The sequence below is a fragment of the Scyliorhinus torazame genome, chromosome 4 (genome assembly GCF_047496885.1).
Source record: "Scyliorhinus torazame isolate Kashiwa2021f chromosome 4, sScyTor2.1, whole genome shotgun sequence".
NCBI classification, from domain to species: domain Eukaryota; kingdom Metazoa; phylum Chordata; class Chondrichthyes; order Carcharhiniformes; family Scyliorhinidae; genus Scyliorhinus; species Scyliorhinus torazame.
In genome coordinates this window covers 370892603-370912669 of record NC_092710.1, presented here as the reverse complement: position 1 = coordinate 370912669, position 20067 = coordinate 370892603, and the positions used below count along the sequence as shown (strand labels likewise).

At 51.5% G+C, this 20067-nt stretch overlaps 1 protein-coding gene across 2 annotated transcripts in view; it reads left to right on the top strand.

Annotated features, from left to right (window-relative positions):
• Positions 1 to 397: 397 nt before the first annotated feature.
• The window catches only part of LOC140411238 (uncharacterized), a 90212-nt gene continuing 70542 nt past the window's right edge, over positions 398 to 20067 (top strand). Inside the window, exons 1-4 of one of the 2 annotated variants that reach the window (XM_072500351.1) lie at positions 400 to 608; positions 3829 to 3958; positions 9752 to 9926; positions 11986 to 13565. In XM_072500351.1, coding sequence (XP_072356452.1) covers positions 477 to 608; positions 3829 to 3958; positions 9752 to 9926; positions 11986 to 12151 — 603 coding nt within the window. In that variant the 5' untranslated portion in view covers positions 400 to 476 and the 3' untranslated portion in view covers positions 12152 to 13565. Of the gene's footprint in view, positions 609 to 3828; positions 3959 to 9751; positions 9927 to 11985; positions 13566 to 20067 lie in introns of those variants that run through there. The other variant, XM_072500352.1, reaches the window with a different exon arrangement.

Genomic DNA, 20067 nt, shown 5'->3' with positions numbered 1-20067 from the left:
CCTGGTCGCCACATTCCTGCGCCTGTTTAGGTACACAGAGGGAGAATTCAGAATGTCCAATTCACCAACTGCACTTGTTTCTGGACTTGTGGGAGGAAACCGGAGCACCCGGAGGAAACCCACGCAGACACGGGGAGAACGTGCAGACTCCACACAGACAGAGACCCAAGCCGGGAATCAAAGCAGGGACCCTGGAGCACTGAAGCAACAGTGCTAACCATTGTGCTACCGTGCTGCCCGTGATTTCTAAATGGTTTCTAAATTCCAGGCTGTGATCAAAACACCAAAAAACATTTCCATAGTTAATCAGCTGGGGCGTTTCTTCAACATCTGATGTTCCCGTAGCTAAACTTTATTCAAAATCGTCCCCTTAAAACTGTATAAAAATCTCTGAGCTCTCTGCTCAAACTGCAGATCGAGCTGAAGGTGCTGAGGGTCATTCAGTGAATTCACCAGTGACCTGTACCGACACCAAGATGCTGAGAATCTTCTTAACCGTGTCTGTCCTCATCTGGAACCAACTCGCTGCACAGGATGCGGTAGCCGAGGGGCTCGGCCTCTGTGAAAAAGAGGACTGCCTTACACCCGCAGTAATCATTGAGGACAAGGTAAGTATAATTAGAAAAAGAATAATCTTTATTGTTGTCACAAGTAGGCTTAAATTAACACTGCAATGATGTTCCTGTGAAAATCCCCTCGTCGCCACATTCCGGCGCCTGTTTGGGTCACAGAGGGAGAATTCAGAATGGCCAGTTCACCTAACAGCATGTCTTTCGGGACTTGTGGGAGGAAACCGGAGCATCCGGAGACCCAAGCCGGGAATTGAACCCAGGACCCTGGAGCAGTAAAGCCACAGTGCTAACCACTGTGATACCGTGCTGCACTTCAGAGTTTACTGCATTGTGTAACGTTCGTACCAGTGGAAATTATTTAATGTCTGTGTTTTTGGGTCGAGTCCCCTTTACTCTCTTTACTGTCAAACATCTGTCTGACTCAGGCAGGGAGGGTTGTCAATGCTGAGTGTGTGAACTGGAATAAACAGTGAAATATCTGCCCCGGGCGGTTCACACATCCCGGGACCCGGCACTCACACAGTTAATGATTTCTAAATTCAAGGCTGGGATCAGGAAAGTATTCTGAGGGACAGAATCTATCTGTCCTTTAGACACGGATTAATCAGGGACAGTCAGCGTGGAAGGTCTTTCTTGACAAATACAGTTGAATTATTTGAGGCGGTGAGCAGGAGTGTTGATGAGGGGAATGCATTTGGAGTGGTCGATATGGGCTTTAGCCAGGCTTTTGATAGGGTCCCTCGTGGCAGACTGATCCAGTCAGGGCCCATGGCACCCAAGGCAAAGAGACACATTGGACCCACAATTGGCTGAGGGGCAGAAAGCTGAGGGTGGTGTAGGGATGATTCTGTGACTTGAAGGGCTGGATTCTGCGGCCCGGGATATCCGGGATGTGTTCCCCAATGGGACGGAGAATTGGGGTAACATTGGGATTGGTGACAACGGGAACGCGATGCTCTGACCCCTCAGTGACGGCGGGAACGGGTTCCATGTCGCACGCCAGCGGGAGCATAAATAAATGGGAATGGATGGGAATGACCCCTTTGCTCCGCACTCCCGGGATTCTCTGTCCCCGGGAGTCACATCGGAGCGTTTGCCCCATTGGTGAGGCCCACCACACCTGGGCCGAGATTGTAGTGACCAACTGAGCCCACCCACAGCCCAACCCACCCCCCAGACCACACGTCAGCCCTGACCCCTCCCTCCCCACCATACCACACAGCCCCCACCCCCATCCTCGCCCACCCCCCCCGGACCACAAATCGGCCCTGACCCCTCCCTCCCGACCACACCACACAGCCCCCACCCCCATTCCCGCCCACCCCCCAGACCACAAATCAGCCCTGACCCCTCCCTCCCCACCACACCACACAGCCCCCACCCCCATTCCCGCCCACCCCCCGGACCGCAAATCAGCCCTGACCCCCTCCCTCCCCACCACACCACACAGCCCCCACCCCCATTCCCGCCCACCCCCCGGACCGCAAATCAGCCCTGACCCCTCCCTCCCCACCACACCACACAGCCCCAACCCCCATTCCCACCCACACCCCGGACCGCAAATCAGCCCTGACCCCTCTCAACCACCACACCACACAGCCCCCACCCCCATTCCCGCCCACCCCCCGGACCGCAAATCAGCACTGACCCCTCTCAACCACCACACCGCACAGCAGCCCCCAACCACCTGGGTTGAATCCGGACTCTCCTGACCCACACGTACAGGGTTGACCCAATCCTTGGACACTTGTAATAGGAGGAATCCCCAACAGGGGGCAAAGTAATACGGGAACCACCCACAGAGACCCGTGTGATAGGGACCCCCCCCCCCCCCCCACAGAGACCCCTGTGATAGGGAGACCCCCACAGAGACCCCTGTGATAGTGAGACCTTCCCCACAGCGACCCCTGTGATAGGGAGCCCCCCTCCCCCCCACAGAGACCCCTGTGATAGTGAGACTCTCCCCACAGAGATTCCTGTGATAGGGAGACCCCCACAGTGACCCTGTGTGATAGGGAGATCCTTCCCCACAGAGACCCCTGTGATAGGGAGACCCCGCCCCACAGAGGCCCCTGTGAAAGAGAGACCCCCCACAGAGACCCCTGTGTTAGGGAGACCCCTCCCCAGAGAGACCCCTGTGATAGGGAGACCCCTCCCCATAGAGACCCCTGTGATAGGGAGACCCCCCCACAGAGACCACTCTGATAAGGAGACCCCTCCCCATAGAGACCCCTGTGATAGGGAGACCCACCCCCCCACAGAGACACCTGTGATAGGGAGATCCCCCCACCCACAGAGACCCATCTGATAGCACCCCCCCTGCACAGAGACCCCTGGGTTAGGGAGACCCCTCCCCACAGAGACACCTGTGATAGGGAGATCCCCCCCCCACAGAGACCCCTTATGATAGGGAGACCCCCCCCCCCCAACAGAGACCCATCTGATAGCACCCCCCCTGCACAGAGACCCCTGGGTTAGGGAGACCCCACCCCACAGAGACCCTGTGATAGGAAACCCCTCCCCACAGGGACCCGTGTGATAGGGAGACCCCCCCCCCCACAGAGGGCCCCCTGATAGCTCCGCCCCGCACAGAGACCCCTGTGATACGGAACCCCTCCCCACAGGGACCCCTGTAATAGGTGGCACTAACTGACCCTGTCTGGACTGCTCTAAGCTTCCAGGTAGGGGTGGTTCATCTTCTGGGAAGGCTCTGTGTTTGTATGTGGGGGGGGGCCTTTGTGTGGGCAGTCGCCTGTGGAGGGGGTTCCTGCAGGAAGGGGGTCGTTCGGGGGGTTCACCTATCACAGGGGTCTCTGTGGGGGGGGGGTGTCCCTATCACAGGGGTCTCTGTGGGGGGGGTGTCCCTATCACAGGGGTTTCTGTGGGGGTTCACCTATCACAGGGGTCTCTGTGGGGGTCTCCCTATCACTGGGGTCACTGTGGGGGTCTCCCTATCACAGGGGTCTCCGTGGGGGTCTCCCTATCACAGGGGTCTCTGTGGGGGTCTCCCTATCACAGGGGTCTCTGTGGGGGTCTCCCTATCACAGGGGTCTCTGTGAGGGGGGGTCTCCCTGTCACAGGGGTCTCTGTGGGGGTCTCCCTGTCACAGGGGTCTCTGTGAGGGGGGGTCTCCCTATCACAGGACATGAATACTGCTCCCACACCTGGGAACCGAGGACAGTCCCCTCAACACTGATGTGTTTTGGTGCGAGTTCAGTTGTGTCACATGGTGATGGATTTTATTTTCTTGTTTTAGAATTACCTTGAGGTGCAATTCAAAGAACGCCGGAGGATTGAAACTGACGTTGATGCCGTGGATATTAAAAGTGCGCTGGCGATCGGTCTGGACAAACTATTCAGTTATGCACGTTGTGGGAATGTTGCAGGTATGTCAGATGTTCCTTCAAAGTAACAACAGATTCTAAAACAGCCACTCACTCTTTAACCTGTCACGTTTCAAACTTTCTGTACAGACTGACACACTGAGCAAAGAATTGTCAATCCCAGAGCGTTCCGCGGTCACATGTGACCAGTGGGTTGAGGCGCTGTTTGGGCTACTTACACACATAGAAACAAACCGAGAAAATAGAAGCAGGAGGAGGCCATTCGGCCCTTCGAGCCTGCCCCGCCATTCATTGTGATCATGGCTGATCATCAAGTTCCCACCTTCCCCCATCTCCCTCGATCCCTTTCACCCCAAGATCAAATCTAATTCCTTCTTCAAATTCCACAGATTCCCCGCTCTCTGGGGCGAGGGTGAGATCCCCTCTTGTCGGAGATGGTCATTGCCGGGCACTTGTGTGGCGCGAATGTAACATCTTTGGAAAACCCTCTCCAAATCCAACTCTGGGGAGGCCGGAAGTCACGGGAATGAACTGGAAACAAATGCAAGGCTAAAATTCAACAGAGAAATGTTTAACGAATGGGGAAAGTGAAGAGAGGGTCCGTGCAATTAAATGGATCAGTCCAATAGAGCAATGAGACCGACCTCACTCACAGCTCTGTTAAACCAGGGACCCCATTCTCCCAATTCTCTTAGTGCCGGCTGGATGCGGTGAATCTGGTGGGAGCCAGACCGTCGAATACCCGCTGGTGTAAAATTCCGTTACAAGTCTCCCAATGGCGGGTTAATGGCGATGAAGGCTGGCGTGAACAGGGGGCTCACGGTTCACCCGATATTTGAGGTGAATGCAACACTGCCACAGTGCTGCGCCGCTCCTGATGCATCGTTCACCACACTTCCTGCCCTCCGTCTCCATGCCCAGCTAGTCTTCATGGGCAGCACCGTGCTGCTGGACCCATGGACACGCCTGTGCCACCGTTTCCCGTTCAGTATTGTGCCAGGGCTGCGAGTACAGGAGTCTCCGTCTCCCCCTCCAGCAGCGACACACACCAGTGTCTATCTGGACAGCTCTGTGCTGTCTGTCCCTTCCAGCAGTGACACACACCAGTGTCTATCTGGACAGCTCTGTGCTGTCTGTCCCTTCCAGCAGTGACACACACCAGTGTCTATCTGGACAGCTCTGTGCTGTCTGTCCCTTCCAGCAGCGACACACACCAGTGTCTATCTGGACAGCTCTGTGCTGTCTGTCCCTTCCAGCAGCGACACACACCAGTGTCTATCTGGACAGCTCTGTGCTGTCTGTCCCTTCCAGCAGTGACACACACCAGTGTCTATCTGGACAGCTCTGTGCTGTATGTCCCTTCCAGCAGTGACACACACCAGTGTCTATCTGGACAGCTCTGTGCTGTCTGTCCCTTCCAGCAGTGACACACACCAGTGTCTATCTGGACAGCTCTGTGCTGTCTGTCCCTTCCAGCAGTGACACACACCAGTGTCTATCTGGACAACTCTGTGCTGTCTGTCCCTTCCAGCAGTGACACACACCAGTGTCTATCTGGACAGCTCTGTGCTGTCTGTCCCTTCCAGCAGTGACACACACCAGTGTCTATCTGGACAGCTCTGTGCTGTCTGTCCCTTCCAGCAGCGACACACACCAGTGTCTATCTGGACAGCTCTGTGCTGTCTGTCCCTTCCAGCAGCGACACACACCAGTATCTATCTGGACAGCTCTGTGCTGTCTGTCCCTGCCAGCAGTGACACACACCAGTGTCTATCTGGACAGCTCTGTGCTGCCTGTCCCTTCCAGCAGTGACACACACCAGTGTCTATCTGGACAGCTCTGTGCTGTCTGCCCCTTCCAGCAGTGACACACACCAGTGTCTATCTGGACAGCTCTGTGCTGTCTCCCCCTCCAGCAGTGACACACACCAGTGTCTATCTGGACAGCTATGTGCTGTCTGTCCCTTCCAGCAGCGACACACACCAGTGTCTATCTGGACAGCTCTGTGCTGTCTGTCCCTTCCAGCAGTGACACACACCAGTGTCTATCTGGACAGCTCTGTGCTGTCTGTCCCTTCCAGCAGTGACACACACCAGTGTCTATCTGGACAGCTCTGTGCTGTCTGTCCCTTCCAGCAGTGACACACACCAGTGTCTATCTGGACAGCTCTGTGCTGTCTGTCCCTTCCAGCAGTGACACACACCAGTGTCTATCTGGACAGCTCTGTGCTGTCTTTCCCTTCCAGCAGTGACACACACCAGTGTCTATCTGGACAGCTCTGTGCTGTCTGTCCCTTCCAGCAGCGACACACACCAGTGTCTATCTGGACAGCTCTGTGCTGTCTGTCCCTTCCAGCAGTGACACACACCAGTGTCTATCTGGACAGCTCTGTGCTGTCTGTCCCTTACAGCAGTGACACACACCAGTGTCTATCTGGACAGCTCTGTGCTGTCTCCCCCTTCCAGCAGTGACACACACCAGTGTCTATCTGGACAGCTCTGTGCTGTCTGTCCCTTCCAGCAGTGACACTCACCAGTGTCTATCTGGACAGCTCTGTGCTGTCTGTCCCTTCCAGCAGTGACACACACCAGTGTCTATCTGGACAGCTCTGTGCTGTCTGTCCCTTCCAGCAGTGACACAGACCAGTGTCTATCTGGACAGCTCTGTGCTGTCTCCCCCTTCCAGCAGTGACACACACCAGTGTCTATCTGGACAGCTCTGTGCTGTCTCCCCCTTCCAGCAGTGACACACACCAGTGTCTATCTGGACAGCTCTGTGCTGTCTCTCCCTTCCAGCAGTGACACACACCAGTGTCTATCTGGACAGCTCTGTGCTGTCTGTCCCTTCCAGCAGTGACACACACCAGTGTCCATCTGGACAGCTCTGTGCTGTCTGTCCCTTCCAGCAGTGACACACACCAGTGTCCATCTGGACAGCTCTGTGCTGTCTGTCCCTTCCAGCAGTGACAGACACCAGTGTCTATCTGGACAGCTCTGTGCTGTCTGTCCCTTCCAGCAGTGACACACACCAGTGTCTATCTGGACAGCTCTGTGCTGTCTGTCCCTTCCAGCAGTGACAGACACCAGTGTCTATCTGGACAGCTCTGTGCTGTCTGTCCCTTCCAGCAGTGACAGACACCAGTGTCTATCTGGACAGCTCTGTGCTGTCTGTCCCTTCCAGCAGTGACACACACCAGTGTCCATCTGGACAGCTCTGTGCTGTCTGTCCCTTCCAGCAGTGACAGACACCAGTGTCTATCTGGACAGCTCTGTGCTGTCTGTCCCTTCCAGCAGTGACACACACCAGTGTCTATCTGGACAGCTCTGTGCTGTATGTCCCTTCCAGCAGTGACACACACCAGTGTCCATCTGGACAGCTCTGTGCTGTCTGTCCCTTCCAGCAGTGACACACACCAGTCTCTATCTGGACAGCTCTGTGCTGTCTGTCCCTTCCAGCAGTGACACACACCAGTGTCTATCTGGACAGCTCTGTGCTGTCTGTCCCTTCCAGCAGTGACACACTCCAGTGTCTATCTGGACAGCTCTGTGCTGTCTGTCCCTTCCAGCAGGGACACACACCAGTGTCTATCTGGACAGCTCTGTGACCCTCAGCATCCACCACAATAAAGGTACAAAGTTTGACAAGGGGCGGAGTGTGAGGTGAGCTGTGGGGTCAGAGGGAGGGGGGTTACTGATGGGCTGACGTAGACGAGAGGGTCAATGTGGAAGGAGGGTTGTGCAACGTGTGTAGGGGGGTAGGTTGAGGGGGTCACGATTCCAGGCAGAGGGGAAGGAGGTGGATGAGGAAAGTGAAGACTGGCAGGCAGAGGGGAGCCAATGGGAGGGAGGCTGGAGCTCGATAACGATGGTGAAATGTTCACAAACAATGGGGTCAAAGGGCAAGCACACAATTCACGGGAAGGCCAAGGACAAAAACACCAGAGGCTGTGGGTGGAGATCCATGTGGGGCATCAGTGCCTGACAGGAGATGGGCTCGGGGGGCAGGGAAGGGGGTATGTGGGTGGGTAGGGATAGGGGGTGTGGGGGGGTAGGGAGAGGGGGGCAGGAAGGGGAGCGTGGGGGGTAGGGATAGGGGGTGTGGGGGGGGTAGGGCTCGGGGGGCAGGGAGGGTGGTGTGGGGGGTAGGGAGAGGGGGGCAGGAAGGGGAGCGTGGGGGGTAGGGCTTGGGGGACAGGGAGGGGGGGTAGGGCTCGGAGGGCAGTGAGGGTGGTGTGGGGGGTAGGCTCGGGTGGCAGGGAGGGGGTAGGGCTCGGGGGGGCAGGGAGGGGGGTAGTGATCAGGGGGCAGGGAGGGTGGTGTGGGGGGTAGGCTCGGGGGCAGGGAGGGGGTGTAGACTCGGGGGGCAGGGAGGGGGGATAGGGCTCGGGGGGACAGGGAGGGTGGTAGTGATCGGGGGAAGGGGGAGTGGTCTGCGGGTAGGGCTCGGGGGGCAGGGAGGGGGGTAGGGCTCGGGGGGCAGGGAGGGGGGTAGTGATCGGGGGGCAGGGAGGGGGGTGTAGGGGGTAGGGCTCGGGGGCAGGGAGGGGGGTGTAGGGGGGTAGGGCTCGGGGGGGCAGGGAGGGGGGTAGTGATCGGGGGCAGGGAGGGTGGTGTGGGGGTGTAGGGCTCAGGGGCAGGGAGGGGTGCTTGAGGGGTAGGGCTCGGGGGACAGGGAGGTGGGTAGTGATCGGGGAGCAGGGAGGGGGGGAGTGATCGGGGGGCAGGGAGGGTGGTGTGGGGGGGTAGGGTTCAGGGGGGCAGGGAGGGGTGTGTGGGGAGGTAGGGCTCGGGGGGAAGGGAGGGGGGTGTACGGCTCGGGGCAGGGAGGGGGGTGTAGGGCTCGGGGCAGGGACGGGGGTTTGGGGGGTAGGTCTCGGGGGGGCAGGGAGGGGGGTTTGGGGGGTAGGTCTCGGGAAGGGGGCAGGGAGGGGGTGTGGGGGTAGGGCTCGGGGGGTAGGGAGGGGGGTGTGGGGGGTAGGGCTCGGGGGTCAGGGAGGGGGGTGTGGGAGTAGGGCTCGGGGGGCAGGGAGGGGGGTGTGGGGGTAGGGCTCGGGGGGCAGCAGGGGGTAGATTGAGGAACAGACTGTCCCTCGAGGCTGTGAGACTTTCCCAGCTGGGTGTTAATGTGCTGCACAGTCTGGTGAAGGGAGGGGGCTGCACAGAGTGATATGAGTGAGCGGGACGGACATTTCAATGTGGTGTCGGTGTGGTGATGTGCATCACTGTAAATACACAAGGGGTTAATGTAAACACACTGCAACTAAATAAACACTAGAGGGAGCATCAGAGACATCATGACACACAGACATTCAACCGATAGGTCAGTAAGATAGGACACGTCCAATGGGCAGTCAAGACACCCAGAGGTGGCACTACCACAAGGTACCCGTATAAAAGGACACTCAGAGAGACAGGGGCAGATCAGGAAGCATCACACTCACCGCATGGCTGAGAGCAGACTGGTTAGTTAGACTGAGTTACTATAGCAAGATTAGCAGGAGAGTCAAACTCAAGGAGGAGAATTGTTAACCGTTCAATAAATGTGTTGAACCATCTCCAAGTCTGAACCTTCCTTTGTCAGAGCCGACACCAAGGAAGCAGCTTATGCTACATGAAGAAGCAGAACACAACAGTCGGCACTCACACTGCGAGTAGGACCATGCTGGTCACATGCTGCTCTCCATCCTGGCAACTTGGGCATTTGCATATTCCCTTAAAGTGATATCACAACATTTTCCACATGTCACCAAAGTGACCCTGCCCCCTGACCTGTAACCTCTGACTATCTATCAGCTGATCACCCAGTTAAATGCTGTAACAGTGTCTCTGTCCACAGGTACTATTGTTCCTCTCTCTGCACCTTGGGGAGTTTTTGGATACGTGAAAAATGGCGAAATACAGCAGAGATTCCGGGTATTTCTTGAGATAGTTCCTCAAGTCACCAACCCGCCTGAACCAACAGATCCAACAGTTGAAATAGTGACAGCCCCTCCTGTTTGGTACTATGGCAGGTGAGTTTAGTGACTTATATATTGTGATTGATGTTCCTTTCTGTCAGCTCTTGTATCAACATCAGCCGGGGAGCAATTCTCCCATTTTGAGACTAAGTGCTGTGGTGTGGACGGGAACGTGGGCAGGAATGCGGGCAAAAGCATGGTCAGGAACGTGGCAGAAGCGTGGGGAGGAACGAGGGCAGGAACGTGGGGAGGAATGTGGGCAGGAACAGGGGCAGGAACGTGGGCAGGAACGTGGGCAGGAACGTGGGCAGGAACGTGGGCAGGAACGAGGGCAGGAACGAGGGCAGAAACGTGGGCAGTAATTTGGGCAGGAGCGTGGGCAGGAGTGTGGGCAGGGACGTGGTCAGGAGCGTGGGCAGGAATGTGGGCAGGAAAGTTGGCAGGAACGTGGGCAGGAACGTGGCCGCTTGCCGGAAAACACTCTGAATCTTGCCACCCATCATTAATTATTCACCTGGGTGTTTTCCGCTGTTTTCAGCAGTGGGTCAGGCCTGGATGGTGTGTAGTCCGCCCTCCTGCCCGGGTGTCATATTGAAAAGATGTCCAACAACACTGAGCCATGTTGACAAAAGAAGGTGGACCTCCTGAAAATGCAGATCGATTTCCAGCAACATTGGTCACCCAGAAACAGGCCAGCAGAAGGACCCCCTCCAGAACACATATTACATAAGATAACATAAGATAAAAACTAGGAACAGGAGTAGGCCATCTGGCCCCTCGAGCCTGCTCCACCATTCAATGAGATCATGGCTGATCTTTGTGGACTCAGCTCCACTCTCCGGCCCGTACACCATATCCCCGAATCCCATTATTCTTTAGAAAGGCATCTATCTTTTTCTTAAAAACGTTTAAAGAAGGAGCCTCAACTACTTCACTGGGCAAGGAATTCCAGAGATTCACAACCCTTTGGGTGAAGAAGTTCCTCCTAAACTCCGTCCTAAATCTACCTCCCCTTATTTTGAGGCTATGCCCCCTAGTTCTGCTTTCCCCGACCAGTGGAAACAACCTGCCCGCATCTATCCTATCTATTCCCTTCATAATTTTATATGTCTCAATAAGATTCCCCCGCATCCTTCTAAACTCCAATGAGTACAGTCCCACTCTACTCAAACTCTCGTCATAATCTAATCCCCTCAATTCTGGGATCAACCTAGTGAATCTCCTCTGCACTCCCTCCAGTGCCAATATGTCCTTTCTCAGGTAAGGAGACCAAAATTGAACACAATACTCCAGATGCGGCCTCACCAACACCCTATACAATTGCAGCATAACCTCACTAGTCTTGAACTCCATCCCTCTAGCAACGAAAGACAAAACTCGATTATCCTTCTTAATCACCTGTTGCACCTGCACACCAACTTTTTGCGACTCGTGCACCAGCACACCCAGGTCCCTCTGCACAGCAGCATGTTTTAACATCTTACCGTTTAAATAATAATCCATTCTGCTGTTATTCCTCGCAAAATGGATAGCCTCACACTTGGCAACGTTGAATTCCACCTGCCAGACCCTAGCCCATTCACCTAACCTAGCCAAATCCTTCTGCAGACTTCCGGAAGATCCAAGGGTCCAATCTCCCCCAACCTACTGCTGTGGTGCTCCAGGGTCCAGGGTTGTGGGCGCTCTCCATCCTCAACTCTGTGGGCAGCGCCACGCATCCTGACTTTGGTACACTACATTGTGAAGAATGTTTCTCACACTGGCGTTTTTCCCGCCGGAATGGCGGAGAATCTATCCTGGGCGGGCACCCCGAGGTCCCTCTGCTACTGCACTCTCTTTAGAACTGAGCCATTAAGTCTGGATAGACTCTCTCCACCCTTTCTGTAAAATGCATCACCTCACATTTCTCTGTGTTAAACTCTATCTGCCACTTGTCTGCCCATTTGGCCAGCTTCTCGATGGTCTTACTCCAGCTGTGGACTAACTGACTGGTGCAGGCGGCTCAATGGGCTGAATGGTCAACTCCTGTCCCTGTTGTCCTGGCAACCGACTTTCCAAACAGGATTTGTCAGGGGGATAAAAATTAAATCCTCTGTTCTTAATTTTGTTGCAGGGGTTTTAACAAGAAAGTTGATGAACAACAAACTGAAGAACTTGTGATTCAATTCCTGAAGGATTTGGAACAAGACAACCAGCCCTTCAATAGCACATTTTTTGACATCGCTTATTTTGACACACAAGGGTTAATGGCAATGGGTTTTATGAAGACAGAAGAATGAAGGTCTTCTGGAAGGTTCTGTACCTTTCATGGCATCAAACAGTGAGATGTGCTGAACTCTATTCTAAAACTGTTTAACTTTCCATTGGGTTTAATCTGGAATACTGAGCATAGTTTTAATCTCCTTACCTCAAGAAGGACCTTTTGAGGGAACGCAATGTCTGTTGTGAAAATTAAATAAAAACAGAGACTCTTCAAGTCCGCTCACCATTCAGGAAGATCATGGCTGATCTTCGACCTTAACTCCACCTTCCCACACTGTCCCTCGAGTGTGTAATCTGTCTGATAAACAGGGAATGCACTCCCACTAAACTCGGTTCATCCACCCTTAACTAAGGAGCCCAAACATCACCACATCATATTCTACCTGCCATGCTCTTAACCACTCACTTAACCAACCAAATGTGGAGCAAACACGTGATCGTCCACCCACACGTTAACCGTACATGTGACTCCAGCCCTGATATATTTGACTGTCTCTGAGTCCCGCCTGCTCTATTTCCCGTTAATATTATTTATAATTAGGTCTCCCTTCAACGTCTGAAATTCATTGCTGAACACGTCTCCACACTGCACAGATACAGGGCAAAACTCAATTGTACCGGGTGGTGGGCCCTCTATTGGGGAACGGAGATTAATCACTGCACTAATTTGCTTTTTCTGTAATCTTGCTTTCAATGAATTGTGAGACTGAGACTGAGATGGTCCTAGTGTCAGATATAGTTCCAGAATTTTCTATCTTCACACAGCCATGGAATATATTCATATTTATCCATCATACTGCCCAGATTGTTTCAAGTTGACGTGAAAAGAGTTGGGATTTGTTACAGAGCACAGAGTATTGAAGCTGTTAAATGTGAAATCATGGAGTGATCAGATGTGGGACTGTTCCTGGGCTCTCTCACTCGGAGTTAGTTCCAGATGGAATTATTTAATTACAAGGGAATGTTTAAACTGTAAAGAGACAGTGTGTTCACCATTTGTAAAATAATGAGATTTTCATCACATCATCTGGAAGATTTTCCTTCAATGTTTGAATAGTTCTGTGTCCTGTGCTCTGAAATATAATGGGAATGGACCATATAACAGACTGTGTGGAATAGACACTGGACACTGTAGGAAGAACACGTCACTCACTGGAGAAACCTGCTAATGGAGACCACACCCTGTGTGGGCAGTAAGATATTCCCTTTTCCTGCCAGTCCTGAGAATCAAACACTGGACATTGTGGTGGGGATGATTAAAAAGGTTGTTTCTCAACCCGGTTTGGTCTGACTCAGATCAGTCCAAGTTCAGGAAACAGATGGGCCCAGGTCAGGAAAGTGAAAGTGGGAGTTTTGTGACCCAGGTGTGAAGCAGCTTAAAACTGGTCCTTAAACCGGAGAAAGAATCCCAATTTAAAATTAGAATCCAGAGACTGAAGGTGGAATAAAGCTTCCATTCAGATCTCCTCAAACCCACACTGGGAGCTGACTTTGGGAATATCGACAGACTGAATCTGTGACTGAGAAAATGATCGATTCAGATCTGACTCCCGTTAACAGGTGACCCATTCACAGGTTTGTCTGGTGCAGTAAATAATCCATCGTCTTCTAGTCTTTGTTTGTCTTTTGTTTTTCAAACTGCTGGGAATGGATTCTCACTGTGAAATAAAGAGGGTGATGCATTTACACATTTGGTCTCGTGTTAGATTCTTCCTCACAAATAAATCTGGGTCACTGATCACATCACTAGTTTCATATCAGATAAACTCTCCACATTTCAGTGAAATGATTCTGTGAAGATGTTGAGGTGTAAAGTTAAAGAATGAGAAAGAATGAAGAGACGGAGAGTAATTTATTGGGAGATGTGACACTTGGAGAGCGAGCTCCATATTGGTCAGGTGACAGCTCACACCGCGTGCAGTCCGACACTTCAATCTGTCACACTCCACTCTGAGCAGTCTTTCTAACTCTGTCAATGGGATATCACTGGAGAGATAGAGGCCAACACTCAACAATTCATGGATCAGTCATCGACCTGGTGTTGGGAATTTCTTCCCTGTTTGGAAAATCTCCCCAATCTGGGTGGGGCGGGGAGGAATTTAATTTGGGATCTGGTTCATAGAATTCTGACATAGAAACATATAGAGATACAGGAGGAGGCCATTCGGCCCTTCGAGCCTGCTCCGCTAATCATTGTGATCATGGCTGATCATCAAGTTCAACACCCTGATCCCGCCTTCCCCCATCTCCCTCAAGCCCTTTCGCCCTGAGAGCAAATCTAATTCCTTCTTCAAATTACACAACGTTTTGGCCTCAACTACTTTCTGTGGGAGTGAATTCCACAGATTCACCGCTCTCTGGGTGAAGAAATGTCTCCTCACCTCAGTCCTAAAAGGTTACACCTTATCCTCAAACTATGACCCCTAGTTCTGGACTCCCCCACCATCGGGAACGTTCTTTCTGAATCTGTCTAATGCTGGTAGAATTGTGTAAGTTTCTATGAGACCCCCTCATTCTCTAAACTCCAATGAATATAATCCTAACCGACTCAGTCTCTCCTCATATGACAGTCCCGCCATCCCAGGAATCAGCCTGGTTAACCTTCACTGCTCTCCCTCCATAGCAAGAACATCCTTCCTCAGATCAGGACACCAAAACTGGGCACAATACTCCAGGTGTGGCCTCACCAATGCCCAATACAATTGCAGTGAAACATCTCTATTCCTAGACTCCAATCCTCTCGCTATGAAGGCCAACATACCATTTGCCTTCTTTACTGCCTGCTGTACCTGCGCGCTTACTTTCAGCGACTGATGCACGAGGACAGCAAGGTCTTGCTGAGTATCCGCCTCTCTCAATTTACACCCACTCAAATAATAATCTGCCTTCCTATTTTTGCTCCCGAAGCGGACAACCTCACATTTATCCACATTATACTGCATCGGCCGTGCATGTGGCCACTCACTCAGCCTGTCCAAATCCCGCTGAAGTATCTCTGTATCCTCCTCACAGCTCACTCTCCCCCCCTGTAACTAATTATCAGCTGTAAATGTTGAGATAAAACATTTCTTTCTCTTGTCCAAATCATCAATATATAATGTGAACAGTTGGGGTCTGAGCACAGATCCCTGCGATACCCCACTAGTCACTGCCTGACAATCAGAAAAAGACCCATTCGTTCCAACTTTTTGCTTCCTGTCTGCTGACCAGCTTTCTATCCATCTCAAGGCACTACCCATAATCCCATGGGCGTTAACTATACATAGTAATCTGCTTTGTGAAACATTGTAGAAAGTCTTCTGAAAATCTAAATAAACCGCATCCACCAGTTCTCCCTGGTCAACCCTTCTCATTACGTCTTCAAAGAATTCTGGTAGATTTGTCAAGCCTGATTTCCCTTTTGTAAATCCATGCTGACTTTGTCTGATTACACCACTGCTTTCCAAATGCTGTGCTATCAAATCCTTGAGAATGGACTCCAGCAACTTCGCTACTAGAATGATAATAATAATCTTTATTGTCACAAGTAGGCTTACATTGACATTGCAATGATGTTACTGTGAAAAGCCCCTAGTCACCACATTCCGGCGCTATTCAAAACGGGAGGTAGAGAGAAAACAGGGAAGTATAGACCAGTGAGTTTCAGATTTCTGGACCATTGGGATCTCTTCTGGGGTAGGTGGGACCTACAAGAAGGACGGGTTACATCTAAACTCAGGAGGCACCAATATCCTGGCTGGGAGATTTGCTAGTGTCACTTGGGAGGATTTAAACTAATATTCACCTGAGGAAGGAGCAGTGCTCCGAAAGCTACTGATCTGAAACAAACCTGTTGGACTTTAACCTTGTGTTGTAAGACTTCTCACTGTGCTCACCCCAGTCCAACGCCGGTATCTCCACATCATTTAAACTATTATGGGGGGCGGGAACCAGAACGTTAGCTTAGAAGGTGTCATAACTGAAGGGGAAATAGAGAACCAAAATAATAGAACATCACCCTCAGGCAGAGCAGAAAAGGTGACGAGTGTGAGACGGGAGGTGGTCAATGCAGGACTGAGGGTGTTGGACCTAAATGCGCGCAGTATACGGAACATGGTAAATGAGCTTGTTGCACATATTGAAATTGGCCGGTACGATGTTGTGGGCATCACAGAGACGTGGCTGCAAGGGGATCAGGGCTGGGATCTAAATATCCAAGATATGTGTCCTATCGAAAGGACAGGCAGATGGGCAAAGGGAGCGGGGTCACATTGTTAGTAAGGAATGAAATTATATCGATAGCAAGGAGCGATATAGGATCAGAAGGCAGAGAATCTCTGTGGGTAGAGTTGAGGAATCGCAAAGGTAAAAAGACCCTGATGGGAGTTATGTACAGGCCCCCGAGCAGTAGTCAGGATGTGGGGCAGAAAATAAATCGAGATAGAGAAAGCATGTAAAAAAGGCAATATTACAATAATCATGGGGACTTCAATATGGAGGTGGACTGGGAAATCAGGTTGGCCGTGGATCCCAAGAAAAGGAATTTGTGGAATGTCTAAGAGATGTTTTTTTGGAGCAGCTTGTCACAGAGCCCACTAGGGAACAGGCAATTCTGGATTTGGTGATGTGTAGTGAGGCAGACTTGATTAGGGAACTTAAGGTGAAGGAACCCTTAGGGAGCAGTGACCACAATATGATAGAATTCACCCTGCATTTTGAGAGGGAGAAGCTGCAATCAGATGTAACGGGATTACAATTAAATACGGGTAACTACAAAGACATGAGGGAGGAGCTGGCCAGAGTTGATTGGAAAAGGAGCCGAGCAGGGAAGACAGTGGAACAGCAATGGCAGGAGTTTTTGGCGGTTATTCGGGAGGCACAGCAGAAATTCATTCCAAGGAGGAGGAAACATGCTAAGGGGAGGACAAGGCATCCATGGCTGACAAGAGAAGTCAAGGACAGCATAAAAGCTAAAGAAAAAGCAGACAAAGTGGCGAGTATTAGTGGGAAGCCAGAGGATTGGGAATCATTTAAAAGTGAGCAGAGGACGACTAAAAAAGCAATAAGAGGAAAGAAGATGAAATATGAGTGCAAGTTAGCTAGTAATATAAAAGAAGATAGGAAGAGTTTCTTTCAATATATAGAAGGTAAGCGTGAAGCAAAAATAGACATTGGACCATTGAAAACGTGGCTGGAGAAGTAATAATAGGGAACAAAAAAATGGCAGAGGAACTAAATAGTTACTTTGCATCAGTCTTCACGGTGGAAGACACCAGTGGGATGTCAGAGCTCCAGATCCAGGGGGCAGAGGTGATGCAGTGACCATTACTAAGGAGAAGGTTCTGGGGAAACTGAAATGTCTGAAGGTGGATAAGTCACCTGGCCCAGATGGACTACACCCCAGGGTTCTAAAAGAGATAGCTGAGGAAATTGTGGAGCAGGAAGGGTCCCAGAGGACTGGAAAGTGGCTAATGTAACACCGTGTTTAAGAAGGGAGGGAGACAGAAGACGGGAAATTATAGGTCGGTTAGCCTGACTTTGGCCATTGGTAAGATTTTAGAGTCTGTTATTGAAGATGAGATCGCGGAGTACTTGGAAGTGCACGGTAAAATAGGACTGAGTCAGCACGGCTTCATCAAGGGAAGGTCATGTCTGACAAATCTGTTAGAGTTCTTTGAGGAGGTAACAAGGAAGTTAGACAAAGGAGAACCAGTGGACATGATTTATTTAGATTTCCAGAAGGCTTTTGACAATGTGCCGCATAGGAGACTGTTAAATAAGTTAAGAGCCCGTGGTGTTCAGGGTAAGATCCTGGCATGGATAGAGGATTGGCTGACTGGCAGAAGGCAGAGAGTGGGGCTAAAGGGGTCTTTTTCAGGATGGCAGCCGGTGACTAGTGGTGTGCCTCAGGGGTCTGTGCTGGGACCACAACTTTTCACAATGTACATTAATGATCTGGAAGAAGGAACTGAAGGCTCTGTTGCTAAGTTTGCAGATGATACAAAGATCTGTCGAGGGAAAGGTAGTATTGAGGAAGCAGGGGGGCTGCAGAAGGACTTGGACGAGCTAGGAGAGTGGGCAATGAAGTGGCAGATGGAATACAATGTGGAAAAGTGTGAGGTTATGCACTGTGGAAGGAGGAATTTAGGCAGAGACTATTTTCTAAATGGGGAAATGCTCAGGAAATCGGAAGCACAAAGGGACTTGGGAGTCCTTGTTCACGATTCTCTTTAGGTTAACGTGCAGTTCAGTCGGCAGTTAGGAAGGCAAATGCAATGTTCGCATTCATGTCAAGAGGGCGAGAATACAAGACCAGGGATGTACTTCTGAGGCTGTATAAGGCTCCGGTCAGACCCCATTTGGAGTATTGTGAGCAGTTTTGGGCCCCGTATCTAAGGAAGGATGTGCTGGCCTTGGAAAGGGTCCAGAGGAGGTTCACAAGAATGATCCCTGGAATGAAGAACTTGTCGTTGGAGGAACGGTTGAGGACTCTGGGTCTGTACTCGTTGGAGTTTAGAAGGATGAGGAGGGATGATTACACAGAGGGGAGTGGGTGCCTGGAACTCGCTGCCGGAGGAGGTGGTGGAAGCAGGGACAATAGTGACATTTAAGGGGCATCTTGACACATACATGAATAGGATGGGAATAGAGGGATACGGGCCCAGGAAGTGTAGAAGATTGTAGTTTAGACGGGCAGCATGGTCGGCACAGGCTTGGAGGGCCGAAGGGCCTGTTCCTGTGCTGTACTTTTCTTTGTTCTTTGTTCTTATTGAAACTTACAAGATACTGCGAGTCCTAGATAGAGTGGACATGGAGAGGATGTTTCCACTTGTAGGAAAAACTAGAACCAGAGGACACCATCTCAGACTAAAGGGACGATCCTTTAAAACAGAGATGAGGAGGAATTTCTTCAGCCAGAGGGCGGTGAATCTGTGGAACTCTTTGCCGCAGAAGGCTGTGGAGGCCAAATCACTGAGTGTCTTCAGACAGAGATAGATAGGTTCTTGATTAATAAGGGGATCAGGGGTTATGGGTAGAAGGCAGGAGAATGGGGATGAGAAAATATCAGCCATGATAGAATGGCGGAGCAGACTAGATGGGCCGAGTGGCCTAATTCTGCTTCTTTGGCTTGTGATCCTGACGCCAGGCAGCACAGTAGCACAGTGGTTAGCACTGTTGTTTCACAGCGCCAGGGTCCCAGGTTCGATTCCCGACTTGGGTCACTGTCTGTGTGGAGTCTGCACAGGTGGACAGTGAGAGCCTTTTTCCTCGGATGGTGATGTCTCGCACGAGGGGACATTGCTTCAAATTGAGGGGAGATAGATATAGGACAGATGTCAGAGGTAGGTTGTTTACTCCGAGAGTAGTAAGGGTGTGGAATGCCCTGCCTGCAACAGTAGTGGACTCGCCAACATTCAGGGCATTTAAATGGTCATTGGATAGGCATATGGACGATAAGGGAATAGTGTAGATGGGCTTTAGAGTGGTTTCACAGGTCGGCACAACATCGAGGGCCGAAGGGCCTGTACTGCGCTGTAATGTTCTATGTTCTATGTTCTCCCCGTGTCTGCGTGGGTTTCCTCCGGGTGCTCCGGTTTCCTCCCACAAGTCCCGAAAGACGTGCTGTTTTTGAATTGGACATTCTGAATTCTCCCTCTGTGACCCGAACAGGCGCCGGAATGTGGCGACGAGGGGATTTACACAGTAACTTCATTGCAGTGTTAGTGTAAACTTACCTGTGACAATAATAAAGATTATTATTAATAATTATATTTATTATCTGATACAGGCCCTTGATTTCAATGCCGATTGCTTTCCTTATTCTCCTTGCTGCCTTTCTTCCTAGTCCTTGATTCTCCCCCTGCTCTGAATCCTTACAGAGGTTCCCAATACCCTGGCATGTTAGCTTAAACCCTCCCCAACCGCTCCAGCAAGTACCCCCCACAAGGACATC